This window comes from Phycodurus eques, chromosome 18 (assembly GCF_024500275.1).
Source record: "Phycodurus eques isolate BA_2022a chromosome 18, UOR_Pequ_1.1, whole genome shotgun sequence".
Taxonomy (NCBI): Eukaryota; Metazoa; Chordata; class Actinopteri; order Syngnathiformes; family Syngnathidae; genus Phycodurus; species Phycodurus eques.
The window spans coordinates 9,587,800-9,604,924 of NC_084542.1; the positions used below are offsets into that span (position 1 = coordinate 9,587,800).

At 36.8% G+C, this 17,125-nt stretch overlaps 1 protein-coding gene across 4 annotated transcripts; it reads right to left on the reverse strand.

Moving 5' to 3' along the window:
* Positions 1–2: 2 nt before the first annotated feature.
* sh3bgrl2 (SH3 domain binding glutamate-rich protein like 2) lies at positions 3–11,044 on the reverse strand. Of its 4 annotated transcripts, none has more exons than XR_009770297.1 (5): positions 10,830–11,044; positions 7,188–7,373; positions 6,141–6,221; positions 431–5,721; positions 3–39 (listed from the first exon to the last, which is right to left on the reverse strand). XR_009770297.1 is itself a non-coding variant. In XM_061704082.1 (5 exons), the coding sequence occupies exons 1-5, from the start codon at positions 10,875–10,877 to the stop codon at positions 19–21; spliced, it is 363 nt and encodes a 120-aa protein (XP_061560066.1). In that variant the 5' UTR covers positions 10,878–11,044; the 3' UTR covers positions 12–18. The 4 variants fall into 4 exon arrangements, 3 of the variants coding, with proteins under 3 accessions (XP_061560067.1, XP_061560066.1, XP_061560068.1); XM_061704082.1 differs by having other exon boundaries at positions 12–39; positions 431–457; XM_061704083.1 differs by lacking the exon at positions 431–5,721.
* Positions 11,045–17,125: the final 6,081 nt, after the last annotated feature.

Genomic DNA, 17,125 nt, shown 5'->3' on the forward strand with positions numbered 1-17,125 from the left:
AATCGCGGCCCGCCAGCCTCACCGTAGCGCTGGAGCATTCTGGGAAATCGAAGTTGCTTTAAGAAGACACCTTTTAAATACAGAGCACCCCCGCTATATCGCAGTTCATCGGTCGCACCCCTGTTATATCGCAGATTGTTCTTTTATGGGTTTTTAGGGTTTACGGGCAAGTTGGACTTCAAAGTTCCGTGCCTTCAGTGCAGTACCACGTTCTGCCACAACATCAGCTAAGAACTGTATCCAAAAATGCTCCCTTAATAAAGACAATGGTAAGAGCTAGCTCAATTTATATTTTATTCATCCGTAAGGGAAATACACTGTTCCAGTAGTCTGCACAAACACCACAAGGCAAAGCAGAGATGCCAAATTACTAATAATAATTAAAATGTGGAAAAATATTAACCGTGTTAAGTATACAGTGCGTACTGACCTGTACAGATGAACAGAGATAGAATACCTGAGGTAGAAATAAATGACAAACTGTGAGATATAATTGATCGTTTGTAACTTTATACATTTTTAACTTGAGCTACACCTACACAATTTCATGAAATCCAACATTTAAACAATACAATGAAGATAAACTACTGCTAATACTTTACACAAATGGAGCTGAAACTTTACCTTTGAAATGTTTCAACTAAATAAAATCAAAATAAAAAAAGATTATTTGGGTACGATTGCAACTGGTGTCTCATGATCTATTTGCGGAAAATTTAAAGCCTTATCTCCCGAAACTACAAAATGATGTCCTTGTAACAATACAACATGGTATTATTTCTTGTAAATTGTATATTTTTGCAAGATCCCGGATACAAGAGGCCGAAATGAGTTTCCTCCGCAAGGTGTCCAGGCTCTCCCTTAGCGATAGGGTGAGAAGGTCATCCGGGAGGGGCTCAGAGTAGAGCCGCTGCTCCTCCACATCGAGAGGAGCCAGATGAGGTGACTGGGGCATCTGATTCGGATGCCTCCCAGACGCCTCACCGGTGAGGTGTTCCGGGCACGTCCCACCGGGAGGAGACCCCGGGGACGACCCAGGACACGCTGCAGAGTCTACATCCTTCGGCTGGCCCGGGAACGCCTCGGGATCCCCCCGGAAGAGCTGGAGGACGTGGGTGGGGAGTGGGAAGTCTGGGCGTCCCTGCTAAAGCTACTGCCCCCGCGACCCGAGCTCCGATAAGTGGTAGAAAATGGATGGATGGATAAAACAACTTTCCTCCTTCCTAATTCACAACTATTTTCTTATTCAACTGCAACTTTATTTATCATAATGTACGACCATATTTAGGTACAATTACGACTTTATTCTTGTAATAAGTGATTTGTCATAATGTAACTTCTTTCCCCATATAAGTTATAAAGGATTTTTGTCAAAAAAACAAATAATCTCTTAATAAAATTATTTTTTTATTCCCGTAAAAACTAAGTATGTTTGTCAAATCCAGACTTTCTCATAACAATACAACTTTATTCAATTGAAATGAAGAATTTGTTGCATGTAATTAAAAACTATTTTCTTCCCCCCAAAAATCTGATGTCACCCCTGTCAATGTCACAACTTTATTTGTGTAAAATTACAAGTGATTCTTCATAAAATTACGATGATTTTTTCCCCTCAAAATTATAACTATATTTTTGTTAAAATGCAATTTCTCGTAACAATACAACTTTATTCTATTCTTTTTTTCCCTCATGTCAATTTTCCCAGAGATGGGAAATGTATGTTTTGAATATTTTTCTCGTAATATACTGGCCACTCCCCGCCCAAAAAAATATATTACTTTTGTAAATATTACAATTTGGGTAAAATTACAAATAAATTCTCATCTTCTGAAATTATCCCCCTCAAAAGTACGACTATTAAAAAAAATTAAATTTTCTTGGAAATTTTATTCTCGTAATTTTTTTCCCCTAAAAGTTTTCAATTCTATTTTTGGAAAATTACATTTCTATTCTCATATATAATACTTTATTCGCGTAGGTCATAATATTACAACCATTGCGCTAAAAAATAAAATAAAAAATACTTTCTTAAAAAAGTAAGACTTTTATTCTCATAAAAGTAACATTTTATTCGAGTAAACTAAGCTATTTTCGCTTATAATTTGTGTTCACTTATAAAGATAACTTTTTTAAAGATGTACCGGTATCTTTTTTGAAAATTAAGATTATATAAGATTATAACTTTGATATACTACTACTGTTTTCTGATGAAGGTGCATCAAAATATACTTCATCTACAACTTAATCCAATAGATTACGGCATTCATAGTAAGGGAGATAGGGAAAAAAGTAAAAACTTACCAATTGAAAGATAGCAAAGTAGTTTTTTGGCACAAACAGAGGTCATAATGTAAACTTAACGTAGTCAAAAACCCTGCCACAAATCAGGAAGAAATTGTTATGCATCACTGCCAAAATTACTGCTATTCACAGAAAGTCAAAAGTAGAAAACATACCTGTTATGTCCTATTAATTTACGGGACAGGACGACCACATAAACATGCAGTAATTGTCAGAAATAAGAAGTGTGTGGACTCGGACCGCAACAGTGTGTTGACATTTGGATAAATCATTAAAGGCGGACCATGACAGATGATTGTTTGACCCAATATCTGCATCACCAAATGGAGATAACTCCTTAGTGCCATCCGTATCGCAGTTTTCAATTATTGTATTTATCTACATAACATTGGTATTTATTATTTCAAGGTATTTCCTGTTATATGGTAAGTTTACTCAAGTAAAATTAGATTTTTTTCCCTCTAAAATAGAAATAGCTTACTTGTAAAATGTGACTTTATTTTATTCCACAATTTAAATTGTAAAATATTCTACTTTATTTTTGGAAAAATTCCAACTTTAAATTGAAATTACAAGTGACTTTTTTCATATAAAAGTAAGCTTTTTTTCAAATTATATATGAATATTGTCTCTTGAAAGGAGAACTTTATTTTCATAAAATGTCCAACTTGATTCCCAATAAATTACACGGTGTTTCTTGCAACAATACAACTTTTTTTCCTTGGAAAATTACAAAGTTGTTCTTGGAAAAATTCTGACATTTTTGTGCCATATAATTACAGGATTTCGTTCAGTAAAATTACCTCTTTTATTCTGGTAATATACAGTGAAAGTATTCAGATCCCCTTAAAGTTTTCAGTCATTGTTATATTGCAGCCATTTGCTAAAATCATTTAAGTTCCTGAAAATTCAGACCTTTTGTCCTGTAAAATTACAACTCTATTCCATTAAAATTACGCCCATGCTCCCACTTGTCATATGAATTTGTATTCCTGTATTGATTGCTGGGTAAATCATTGCAACGCGGGTTTTGATGGGAAATAACGAGTGTCGGGGGACAAGAGGACACCGAGCGATGCTCCAGTCAAAGTGCAAGCGAGTCATTGCGAAAGTTTGGGAGACACGAGGGAACTCGTTTTGGCTGACCTTCAGTTGACCGTCATTCACCAAACAGACGGTAACAAGTGCAGCAGAACTTCTAAAGTCTAACTGATTGGGGGCGTAGCCTGAGCTTGGTGAAGATTTGCACTATTGTAAATAGCACAACTTTGGGTAAAAATACATTTGATCTTTCTTTCACAATTATTGTTTTTGCAAAAATCTGACTTTCATAATAATACAGTATATCTTTATTCTATTTAAATCAATAACTTTTCCTTGTAATGACTTTTCTCCCCCCAAAAAGTCTGGTATTATATAGTATTATTATTATTCTTTTGTCAACCATTACAATTTTACTTACAAAAAAATTATAAGGGATCTAAAAATCTTTTGATTTTTTGCTCTCGGAATTACAATGATTTTTTGAAAATTCTGACTATTTGCTTGCGAATATATTTTACGCTAGTAAAATTGACTTTTATGATATGACTTTTCTTGTAGAATTGCAACTCAAATCTTGTAACAAAAAGTTCTGGTTATAAACTATTTTCTAAAAAAAACTTGAAAATATTATAAATTTGAGTAAAATTATGATTATCAATAACATTATAAATGTATTGTTATTTTAGTATGAGTTTCCCTCTCAAAATTGACCTTTCAAAAAAATATATACATATTCGGATAAAATTCACATTTTTCAAAATTCAAATTTTCGGATAAAATTCACATTTTATTCTCCAAAATTTGTTTTTGTACTCATGAGAATTTTCGTGAAAATTTCTCAGAAAAATATAACTATTTGCTTTTGCGATTTCTTCTTATTAACATTGGGGAAAAAACATTTCACAAATTATGTACCCACCAATAATTTTGCATTGGATGCTGTAAAGTTATAAACCTTATTACCTTGCAAAGTGGCAGACTGACATCAAATCTCACAAATGTCAAAAGTCACAGTACTATTTAACATGATGGCACAGCAGACGGAAAATATTGTACACAGCAGTGAAAATGGACAAATCATATACATGCTTAGTGGCCACAACATTAGGCACACCTGAAACTAATCCAAAACAAGAAAATTCTGCCTTGACGAAGACAATTATACACTAACAATGGATCTTCTTCTGGATTTTCTCATTTGGTTGAAAGCACAATTGAAGTGCAGTGGCTCAACCTAGAGGCCGGCAGGCCGAATACTGAATTGCAGTTTCAGCAACCTTATGACATTAAAAGAAAAAAAGAAAAATTGAGAAAAACAAAAAATAAAGGAGACATCATTGAATTTTCTTACCTTATTGCACCACATGAGAGGAACAATATAGTAGGAACGTTAGTTCTCAGTAAAATGCTGTTATGGAAAGCCGTGTGAGCATTTATTTGATACCCAGTTTAAGGTAAGTTTTAACATGCGCTTTTTCCTAACAAGAAAGACAGTTCAGCACAGTAGTAGAATCACTGTCTCTTACTATTTTTTTCCCCACTACTAGTGCCGCTTTTGCCCTTGTCGTTCGCCCTTAAGTCGGATATTGAATAAAAAAATGCTTGAATGCCATCCATCCATTTTCTGAACCGCTTCTCCTCAGTAGGGTCACGGGCGTGCTGGAGCCTATCCCAGCTATCATCGGGCAGGAGGCGGGGTACACCCTGAACTGGTTAAATGCTTGAATGGCTTTCCCTAAAGCATCTGCGTGCTACTAGTATTACTATTGACACACTCGATGTTAACTAGCAGATTTCTATAATTTAATGACTCATCAGTAGTAACATGCTGTTGTCAACTAGTGCACAGTTATGCCTCCCTAGTAACATGTACTTGTCCTACTAGTAGAGTGGTGCCTATTTTTCTATTGAAATTACTTTTAAAATGGCCATTAATCCATTCTAGCTTTCACCCTAAAAACTGTTGTTCTTCAATGAAGAAAAATAGCACTCCATAACGTTGTACTTTATAAAAACGTAACAGTAATGACATCATTAAACAGAAAAACTCCAAAGTTGAGCCACTTGTTTCTCAATGCGCGACTGTATGCCAATGTTGTCTTTCTGGTGAGGAAAAAGAGCATACTAGTAAATGGGCTTTAAACTGGTTGTCAAAGATTTTGGAAAAACAGTGGTGTGGCTAATATTGTGGCTGGTGAGCGCTCAGCGTCACAAACAATTACATGATTGTCAATCGTCCCTTTTTTGAAAAGTCTCTTTTATCAACATGTACAAGACGTTTTGGAGGAAGTCCCATGTTTGGCATCCACGGTAAGAAGACACAAGAGGAGGTTTCACGTTTCTTTTCAGTATTGTCATCTAAGACTCGGAATCCTGCAGTACAAAAACAAATAAAGAACATACTCCTTATCGTTTGGACAAGCGAGAAAGTAAATCAGATAGTCACTTATCACATTAAGTTAAATGAAACTTGAAGGGTCTCCTTTGGGATTAAGGTCATGTAATCACATCTCTACAAAGTGATTTATTCAATTAGCCGGCAGAGAATTCCAGCGTAATAGACAAAAATCTGCTAAGTAGCGACCATATGGTTATTGTATTGCTTCTATACGTCACCAAGCCTGAAGTAACTGTCCGTGTGAAAAAAACATTTTCGCAAAAATCCCGCGGGATGGCGAAAAATCTGCGATATAAAATTTTAAATTTACAATCAGAGACACCGCAAAAAGTGAAATGTGATGAGGCGAGGGACTACTGTAATGTTCATAACACCAGTAAGTGGAATCCTTTACTTTGACAGATGCTTGAGAAGTGACGCCCAGGAAGGAAAACACAGTGTTGTTCTCTTTCGACTGGAAGAAGTCCTCATAGTCCTGTCGGGTTGGAAAAGGTGTGTTAGATCTTCCTTGTTAACGTTTGAGTCTTGTGTAAAATTATTATTCCACCTTGTTTACATAATACGCAGGTTTTAAAACGTTTTTTTTTTAATAATCTGAGAACGGTAGTTCCTTGAGATACCAGTTTAATTCGACTCGTGACCACGCTCGTACCTCAAACCATCTCTCCCCATTGAAATGAATGGAAATGCCATTTATCCATTCCAGTCTCCCCCAAAACACATTTCGTAACATGCTTTTTAATGAGAAAAATAGCACTTTATAATATTCGATTTTATAAAAACATATCGTAATGATAATTACTTTTGTACACAATGCATTGTGCTGTTAATTCTGGTGTGTGCACATTGGCCACCCGGTGGCAGTATAAAACAAACATACATATATACTGGAGTGGAGATTCAGCTTCTTATAAAATTTATGAATCGGGTGATCAAATCTCTGAATTCACTTACGCCGAAAAACAACATACTACATCAAAATTGTCATTTGGGAACCAATTTGACGAGCATGTCGCTAAGGATTACCTCGGCTAGAGAGAGTGACGCCACGTAATCCGGGCCAGGATTATGGCGGGATTACAGAGGTGGCATGCAGTCTCAAGAGAAAACAGACAGCGTAAATTGACAATAGCTAGCAAAAGGTAGCTCCTTCGTCCCAATGAGCCAAATAGGGGACCTATAATAATCTCTTCAAATTTGCACACTGATCTTTTTTCATACCTTGCATGTAATACAATTTTAGTCTCTCCTATGTTGCAGATCAAATGTGGCGCGATTACAACAATGGTCCCCAACCTTTTTTTTTTCCGCCACAAACCGGATTCACGTCAAGAAATATTTTGCCCTTCCAGCATAGAAACAAATAAAAATCATTTCACAAACACACACAATTTATTTATGGAAACGTGGAGCAACATTTTCAAAATATTCTATATTTTACCCCACAGTAGCGATCCTCATTGAAGATTTGCGGAGGCAGCGGGTTGCCTTTTTCCGGCCGCTTGTCCCGAGGGATTTGCCGGTACATCCAGAGTCTCTGCTCCTCCAGCATGGCAATGTCCACTTCCTGGAACTGGATTCGATTGGCCTCCAGGAAGCCCACTACCGCCTGCTGCTGCTTTTTCACCTGCACAGAAAAAAGACAGCCAATAAATAACAAGGTCATTACAATAAAAACGACCTGAAAACGTTTTGGCGGGGCATTTTTGTTTTTGATTCCCCTCGCCCAAAACAATTACAAAAATGCGTCATATAGTCTGATACTGATAAACACAGGCATTACAAAATTCTAATAATACATACATTCAAATAATTTGATTTCATTTTCTTTGAATAAACCACAATAAAGGATTAACAAAAACATTATACAATAAAATGTGATTCTGACTTCATTTTAATTAATGATAACAGAATCGATAAAAACAAGCATACCATACAAATAATAAAACAAAACATTATTTGATTTAAATTTAAAGAACAACTGATTCAGATTGTCATAAAAATATTAGATCATTACCAAAAACAATAATTTTAAGTTACTTAAATTATAAACTCTAACACAACTGAGAAAAGGGCATACAAATAATTATGCGTACTCACCGGTACCAATACTGAGTGTATTGATACCACTAGCACTTTTGAGACATAAAATCTTAACGAACACAATAACAGATAATTGTGCACAAAGACCTCTTACTTTCTGACTCACATGATAACGACGGTATCGGTAATTGCCAATCCCTAATTTTGATTTAACATAAAGATAATCAGTCTGGTTTCCCGGAGGACTACAGAGATCAGAGCATATTCACTGCTGAGAGGCTGAAATTCCAAGGTTTTGGGAAATTTTAAATTAAACAAAGTCTATAAATGATGAATCGATTACCAAAATAGTTGTCGATTAATTTAATAATCGATTACCTGTCGATTAATTGTTGCACCTCTATAAATAATCAGTGTATCATGGTGAAACAAATTATACAATAAAAATTATAAATAATTACATGCAAAGAAAATACATTTTATATTTTTCATCAAATGCAGAAAACATTGAATTTTATTGGGGTAAAAATACAGTTACAGTAGAGCAATGAGGCTATTTGGGCATGGGGGCACTGTATTTTGGGATGGCGGCCACAATGACCCTATTGTTTGCCAGTCAGGGCTCGATTGGTACACTCATGCACCCAAACAAGGGCGACCCTACGGTGCCCGCTCAATAGCAACGTGGCCCAGTGACAGCCAGGCAGTCTGATGGCAAATAATTCAGTGTGTGTGTGTGTGTGTGTGTGTGTGTGTGTGTGTGTGTGTGTGTGTGTGTGTTTCTGTGTGTCTGTCATGATTTTGGGGTGCGAGATTCAACACTTGTGGGTGAGTTATAAAAATAGTCCACCCCTAAACGTACATAAATACCTCATGCTGGATACAGCATGCAAGTGCATTGTTTATACTGTGAATGAAGGGATTACCTTGGATTAATCCTTTCATTACAGGACAAAGGGGGACAAAGCAGGACTCTTGAGGGCAAACGGAGGATGCAAAAGACCAAATGAAATAAAAAACATTGCTTTGCTTAAAGGGTGATTGAAAAGTAACTGCCTATTTTAAAATACTTATAATTTATTCATATGTTGTAATATTTTTCTCAATTTTTTGGGTGTATTTTCCATGATTAAAAGGAGCAATGCTATTATTCTACCAAAACAACGACTTTGGAAGAACTTGAAGGGCAAATACGAGAAGTTATGTCTTCCATCCCACGAGAGTTCCTTGTGAAATCAATTAATGCGGTTCCCAGGCGGCTTGAGAAACCGGTGGCTAATGCTGGCGCCCGTATCGAATTTGAAATAAAACTCCACGAAATACACTTTCTTCTCATGTTCATTTCTTGTAAGAATTATCGTTCAGAAATAAATTACAAGTACTTAAAAAAAGGGGGTTTCTTTTCAATCACCTTGTACTCGATAGCTTCAGTGCCTGTAACGTGAAAATAAATGTCTTCTAAATTTGTCCCACCACAGAGTGCAGTTAAAAACACGGCCAAATTTGGATTTAAAAAAAAAATAACAATCTCTTAAGTATATAAAATGTGGCTTCAAAATCATCAAACAAAATCTGCGCTCTCAAGTGCAGCAACCCTGCCTCGCTCAACTGTCAATCAAATAACACTACTACAACTTGAAAAATGGATGCTACTTTGGCTACCACGGGGCTCTGCAACCCGTGGCTCTAGAGTCACATGTGGCTCTTTCAACCTTCTGCTGTGGCTCGCTGTGAGTTTGGAAAATACATAATGACTGTTTCATTTCAATTTGATTTTATTTTACTTCGTTCTTTTTTCAAATGTAATTCTGAATTTGAAGATTTTGGTGCTCGTGTATCATAAAATAAAACGTTTTTTTTGTCACTCAAGATATGCGAATTTACAGGGTCTTTGAATACTACACCGTCGTGATCAGGGTAGTTGTACTAGTAGTTATTATATAGCGGTTGACTTATTTTTACACCTGTACAAGAGTTGACGTAAAAAACCATGATGAGTGAAGTCTTCAACAAGCCGTTCTGTATCCCTCCAGTACATTTTTTTTAATGACAGACCGTCATTGGTGTCAAACTCAAGACCTGGGGGCCAGATGCGGCCCGCCACATTATTTTATGTGGCCCGCGAAAGCAAATCATGCTCGTCAACTTCCGTACCCAAATTCCAAATTGTCATAATAATTTTTCTGTTCCCAAACCCTTCTTCTACAGTAACTTAAACGATACTTGAACAAACTATTATCCTTGTCTTCTGATTTCAAAACTAGTTATCCCTCAATTTGTTGCGTAATAGTGGTAATAATATGTTTTGGTGATTAAACATTTATATGGTTTCACTGTTCTAAGGGCCCTCTGAGGGAAATCATAACTATAATGTGGCCCGAGACAAAAAAAAAAAAAAAAAAAAGTTTGTGACACCACTGCCTTACATAATAAGGGTAATTGTTTTTACAACTATGTAAAGTTTACTTTAAACATTGATTGTATATTGTATTGTATTGTATTATAGAAATATTTTATAATGGCGACAATTTCAAACAGATCATTCATGGCTTCTGCAAAACACATTCAACTGCCATTGACGGCTTTAGAAGTCAAATATCCATGTTAACTAGGGCAGTGAATGAGTTTAATGGCATATATATTTGTTTAAAATGTCATTTCCAACCCAGTGGGGTATCTCAGGCCCCCCTAACTAAACTTAAAAAGCATTCAGAGGCAATTTTTGCCCTCACAGGCTTCGCACTGGCATTACTGACCCAAATGATGAAATTATTGAGGCGTACAATAACTGACTGAACTGTGATCTTGTGTGGGCTCTTTTTGCCTTTCTGTGACGAGTGTCAGTCAATGTATATATAACTTCTATTTCTTTTGTTAAATGACCAAAGACAATATACTGTTACAAATGTACTTACTGTACCTTTCATCAAGAATCTACAAACATTTCAAAACAGAAGAAAGAAAGAAAGAAAGAAAGAAAGAAAGAAAGAAAAAGAAAGAAAAAGAAAGAAAAAGAAAGAAAAAGAAAACGCATGCTCACCGCCACAGACCCACTTGACGAGGCGACGTAAACCTTGATGATGACCATTTTAATCCCACATTACCGGGTCACCGAGAGTGGACGACGTTTAATCGACGATATCGCTAAAAAATAAAATTAAAAAAAATTAAAAAAATAGCGAAATAATACGTATATTTCAACGACGAAGTGTGTTTTATTGCACGATAAAGAAGACGACAGCGTTTTAACTAAACCATCGCGCACGTGTGCTTGACAGCCTGGCTATCCTGAACGCACCGCATCCGGTAATGATTTTCAATTTAAAAACACAACGAGCTATTTTCTTTACTTTTCTCCTTTTAACGCGTTGAATAATTACATATTTTGTACATGGGGACAAATATTACCCTTTATATATAGATTCATAGACGACATTCTGTCAAATCTATTTTAGAATCCACTGAAATATCGACAATACAGGACCATGTATTTTATTTTGAAGGTTTGATGCGTACTACTTCCAAGTACTTTCATGTAAACTTCATTTCAGGTGGAAACGCCTCTAGACAGGTTGTTTTATTAAATCAGGGGTGTCCAAAATAAAATTTTCCCTCCTAGGTCCGCATACAAAAAAAAAGAACGTTCAATGGCAAATTTAATTGATTAATGTTTGAATTATTTATTAAGCACAACTTTTGTACAACTGAAGCTCCTCATTGCAGCGCAACATAGTTCCGTGGCCACAAGATGGCGGCAAAACGATACTTTTATTGATTTGGCCTGGGCACAAAAACAGTAAGCAGGGAGATATATAGATCCTTTATTCATCCACAAGATAAATTCACTCCTCATACTACTTCGACAAATATGTGAATTATCATGAAAATATGAGCGTTCACTGTTGAGACGTTTTCCAACAACGTTTTTAAAATAGCAGACCAAAGTCGTAAATCGTCTGTATTTGAATTCCTGTGGGTGGAGGTTATGAATATGACAAACTGGTTGGCATGTGTGCGCCATCTTCTGTGAAATGAAAGTATTCACAATCATAAATAAAAATCATTGAGTTGCACCAAAATGTAATGCCCGATGACAGTCGGAAAAATGGAAGCGAAATTCTTTCAATTCTTAAAAAATGGTCATTCTTTCAATTCTTGCGATGGGATGTCTGTGTGTCCAAGACAAGCCAAAGAAAAAGCAAAACAATCCTTTAGATCCGTGATTCCTCACCACTGTGCCGTGGCATACTAGGTGTTTTGTGGGAAATCCAATTTCACTTAGTTTGTCTGAAAATGTCTCATTTAAAATATCTGCCTTGGCTCACTAACAGGTTGGGAAAAAAGAGCTTAAGGTGCATGATGGTTTAAAGCAAAATTTTACAATCATTTTTGCTTGAACTCCAAATTGTTCAACATTCAACTATGATATATGCACTGTATATGCACACACACAATTTTGGGGTTGAACACTACTTTGTATAAACGATAGAAAATACATCAACAAAATAACTGCTGCAATTGGTGGGGCACTCCTCCACTTGTCTGAATCTGCTTTTGAGGCAAGGATACAGTTCCCCACCAGGGGGTGCTATGTTTACAGTTTTTCTAGTATTTTTTTTCTATATAACGCAGAGCAATGATTCATTTTATAATGTATACAAATAACAATTAATTGACTAGTGTTTTTTTCTATTTACTTAATTCGTATGTTATTTTAAAATAGTATTTTAGTAGTAGTCCACTGTAAACTTGTCTTACATTTCATATACCTGTAAGTGCTGTTTTTAAATGAATTTATTTTTGATTTATTTATCCCTTCATTTTCTATACCACTTATCCTCACTAGAGTCTCTGTAACTTCGGGCAAGAGGTGGGGTACATACCCTATACTGGTCGCCAGCCAATCGCAGGGCACATGTAGATGAACAACCATTCACACTCACATTCACACCTACGTACAATTTAGGTCTTCAGTAAACCGAAAAAACATGTTTTAGAATGTGGGAGTAAACCCGAGAACTCGCAGAGAACCCACATAAGCATGGCGAGAACATACAAACTCCACACAGGAAGGGACCCTGGATTCAAACCCACGACCTCAGAAGAGTGAGGCGGATGTGGAAATTATGCATACACAGTATCGTTAAAGTAGTCAGTGGTGGATCATGCAAGCACCTTTACAATATTTGCAGTCTGGAAGTAGAAGGGAGAACATTCTCCTTATCCTTCGTCACGTGCCCTAGCTCGTCATGGCAACAAAAGACAGAACAGCACCCCCAAAATCTAATGATTTGAACCAGTGTAACAAGTGCAAGTGTGCTGTTAATCTTTATCCTTTGCGTATTTTGATTAAAGAATGTCAGGGAGCTTTTATTAAGCTTATTTTTATTAATTCTATTTAATTAATTTGAAAAATTATTTTTATGAACAAACCCATTCACTGCCATTGACGGCTGTTGAATTCAAACATACATGTTATCATGGAGGACTGACAGTGAATGAGCTTGTATTAAGACACCAGGGAATTGATTTAAATAGTGAAAAAAAAACGTAACACATTCCACTTCCCCCTGCCACTAGTTTTGTCATTGAAACAGCTTAGTTGGCACGGCCAGTGGGGCAGTTAAGCTTGAACTCTGCCTGGTAACAAGCTACCATGCAAATTAGAGCAATTTCGTTCATCTTTGTTGCTGCCTCGGCTATATAATTAGACATTTATTTCAGTTATGAAGTTTTATAATGAATCCCGAAAGATTTGTACTGTTTATAACATTGGTGTTGGAAAAGGAACTTGAACAAAAAGCACTGCATGCAGTAAGCGAGAGTACAGTAGTTTTCCATGTACAGTATGTAGGCGGTTACTAACCTGCCCCATTATTTCCATGTAGAAACACCACTTCTTGGTCGTAGTGCAAAGACCTTATGTATTGGTCATATAAAATAGGTGTTTTCTTTATTATTAAAGTACATGATTTGCACATAATGACATGACATGAAATGAAATGACAGAATGGAATGTTCATGGAAAAAAAATCTGTTAGTGACTTTTTTGTTTTGTTTTTGTTTTTTTGGTCAGTTTTAATTGAGTACGATGACCATGACGCTGTCTACAACTCATTGGCGAGCACCACACTACACTAGACAGTGCCAAGTACAAACGCTGCATGCGATGGCCACACTCGACAGACTGTTACTCTAGTACTAGTGCCAAGGTTGCTGATGGCTTTCATGTGCTGGCTGTAAAATCTGCTGCAGAGCAAAACGAAGCACTCGTGATGCTCAAATACGTTACTGGATAAGGAGAAAACTTGAGCAATGGGCTCCGATGGCCTTCAAAAGTTATTGTTATTAAAGTTGCAAGTACTGTTTGTGTCGGTTGGCTTATGCCACGACAGTTAATGAAAATGTGTGTATCATACAAATTAATGCACAGGGCCTTCTATCTATCTATCTATCTATCTATCTATCTATCTATCTATCTATCTATCTATCTATCTATCTATCTATCTATCTATCTATCTATCTATCTATCTATCTATCTATCTATCTATCAGTCCACCATAGCATCCATCCATCCTTCCATTGTGGTTGTCATTGCGCTTATTGGTACAATTACATTTAGAGCACTTACTTTAAAAGTATTATATTTTGTTTCATGAGTGGCGGCAGTGCTATTACATAATTGTGTTATCAACATTATTGTTTGTTGTGCATTTTCATGACAAACGTCATAGAATTTACATAAATTTTTCTCTCAAACATGTATGGAAATTAACATCAGGTATTACAATCATTATTGTTTTTTAATTTACGCTTCGGGTTCCTTTTTAAATGTGTTTTAATGAAATTGTCAAAATGGATTGTTACCGTACAAGTAAATATTCTTCTTCTTAAAATATTATCATATGTTATGTTATCATATGTTATCCAAAGGAACCACACTGGAAACATTGCAGTCATCTAATACACTTTATTAACAGAGAGATGACTCTCTGTTAACTCCTTTTCATAAAGCTTGCACTGACAATAATGCCAAGAAAAATAAATAAATAAATAAATAAAAAATAAAACATCATGGTCAAAGCATATACTCCCAGTTAGTGTAGTCTATAATGCATTGTTTGGGGCAAAAGGAGGGCATTTAGTGGTTGAACAGGCCAAGCCCTGTAAAGACATGGGGGAGGGGTAATGACCTGATCAGCCTCTTGGGTGCTATAATTACAATTCCCTGCATCACATGCCTGCATTTTTTTTGGCATTATTATTTTTTCTACCAACAGTTCCAGACAAGACAAATCAATGCTCGCTCTTGAGGAGGAACCTGCTGGTTGGGCAGGTCGCGACCCTGTGGGAATTGAACTGTCTCTTGAGAGCCCCGCAGAGGCAAAGGGGAGAGATTAGCGACAAGGGCGTGGCAAAGAGGTTTGTTTGTGAGCCGAATGAGCGCTCGTGATCATGTTTACCCTTGAAAGGGCCGATTTAAAGGCACGCAAATGTGATTGCCGTCGACCTTGGTGGCTTCGCTGCAGCAGAAACATGGCCCCATTGTGAACCTTGATAGTAAATAGGGTCCTGCGTGACCTTGTTTGCCTATGCTGCTGCAGGACATAAACGTATTAAATAAGTGCATGTAAGGTTAACATGCAGAAATGATACAAGATGAGGGGCAGCTCTTCTTTGTAGATGGAGGGGAGGGTGTCGCCCACAGCTGCTGTGGCCTCTTGACCTGCTGGGAGGAGGAGATGAAGCCTTCTTTTTTTTTTTTTTTTAACACATTTACTGAGCTGGATGTTCAAACTAATCCACAATGTAAGCTCCTTATCTATAGCACAATTTTGTCAAAAAGGGAAGACCTGAGCAGATTATTCCCAAGTTGTCCTGCAACCATAACCCTGTTTATCCTCCCAGCACCCTTCAAATTTAAGAGATTGTTTATTATTCTTTTTTTACCCTGTCATTTTAAAACAAGTTAGAAAAGTGTAAAACCATTCAGTACTTGGTTGAAATGTAATATTTAAAAAAAAAAAAAAAAAAAAGGTTTGTTCCATTCAGGCAGGCTCGTTGCACAGAGTTATATGTCGCCTTCCAGTGGTGCCCCATGTACCTGTCTTAAACCAGGATATGGGGAACTTCTTCTACTGCTGTACCAAGACGATTAGTACATTCCTTATTTTTGCTGCATTTAATCATAGCTTACTGATTATGTTTGGTAGGCATTTGCATTTTTTTTCTCGTTAGGAAACGTTTCTGGAAGTCAGAGACAGCACAACTGTCCTCTTTTTGAATTTGAATGGGAGCGGCTAGCTGTTGTGCCATATGTGGATGTGATGTGATAATATTAAAGCCAAGGTGCAACTGACAAGGTAACTGACTGGATGACAATTAACATGACAGACACAGAGAGAGGGAGGAGCAAAGAGAGGATTGTTTAAAATAGTCTTCAAAGTATTCACAAAAGTCAATTTCTGTTAATGTGTTTTACATGCTGTGCATTGTATTTCATATAAAAATGCCCAAAACAAGTCTAGGGTCCTTTTTTTGTGTGCTTTTTTTTTAGTACTTAATATAGTGGGCTGGTTTATTCCCAAAAAAGAATGCATACTCTTAATGTCAGAACCAGAATCAGAATCATCTTTATTTTTGTTTTATATTTTCCAATCCGGCGGCACGGTGCCGACTGGTTAGAGCGTCAGCCTCACAGTTCTGAGGACCCGGGTTCAATCCCCGGCCCCGCCTGTGTGGAGTTTGCATGTTCTCCCCGTGCCTGCGTGGGTTTTCTCCGGGCACTCCGGTTTCCTCCCACATCCCAAAAACATGCATTAATTGAAGACTCTAAATTGCCCGTAGGCGTGACTGTGAGTGCGAATGGTTGATTGTTTCTATGTGCCCTGCGATTGGCTGGCAACCAGTTCAGGGTGTACCCCGCCTCCTGCCCGATGACAGCTGGGATAGGCTCCAGAACGCCCGTGACCCTAGTGAGGAGAAGCGGCTCAGAAAATGGATGGATGGATGGATTATCCAATCCATTCCTCTTTTGCTGTGGCTCAACATTTAAATAATAACATTCATCGGATTTCAAGGTTTAGTCATTGACTTTCCCAAAACGTGTGATGCTTTTCTTACAGAAATGTGGGAGTGAAATTGTGCTAAAATGTACAAAACTGAAATTTATCTTGGCTGGACGGGAGCTCAGCACTCCCAAACCTCTGATGCTAAACTTGCAAATGTAACATGATGCTCAAAGTAGCACTTAAGTATCATTAACTCCCACTAAAGTGAATTATTTATATTTTAACATAGTAGAACTGAATGGAAATAAAAACAAATAAAATGCCG

Excerpts from the sequence above, each read along its gene's own strand:
- sh3bgrl2 (XM_061704082.1), bottom strand. The coding sequence starts at position 10,877 with ATGGTCATCATCAAGGTTTACGTCGCCTCGTCAAGTGGGTCTGTGGCG. Across the intron at positions 7,374-10,829 it reads CGTCAAGTGGGTCTGTGGCG|GTGAAAAAGCAGCAGCAGGC; the intron begins GTGAGCATGCGT and ends TTTTCTGTGCAG. Across the intron at positions 6,222-7,187 it reads ATGAGGATCGCTACTGTGGG|GACTATGAGGACTTCTTCCA; the intron begins GTAAAATATAGA and ends CCAACCCGACAG.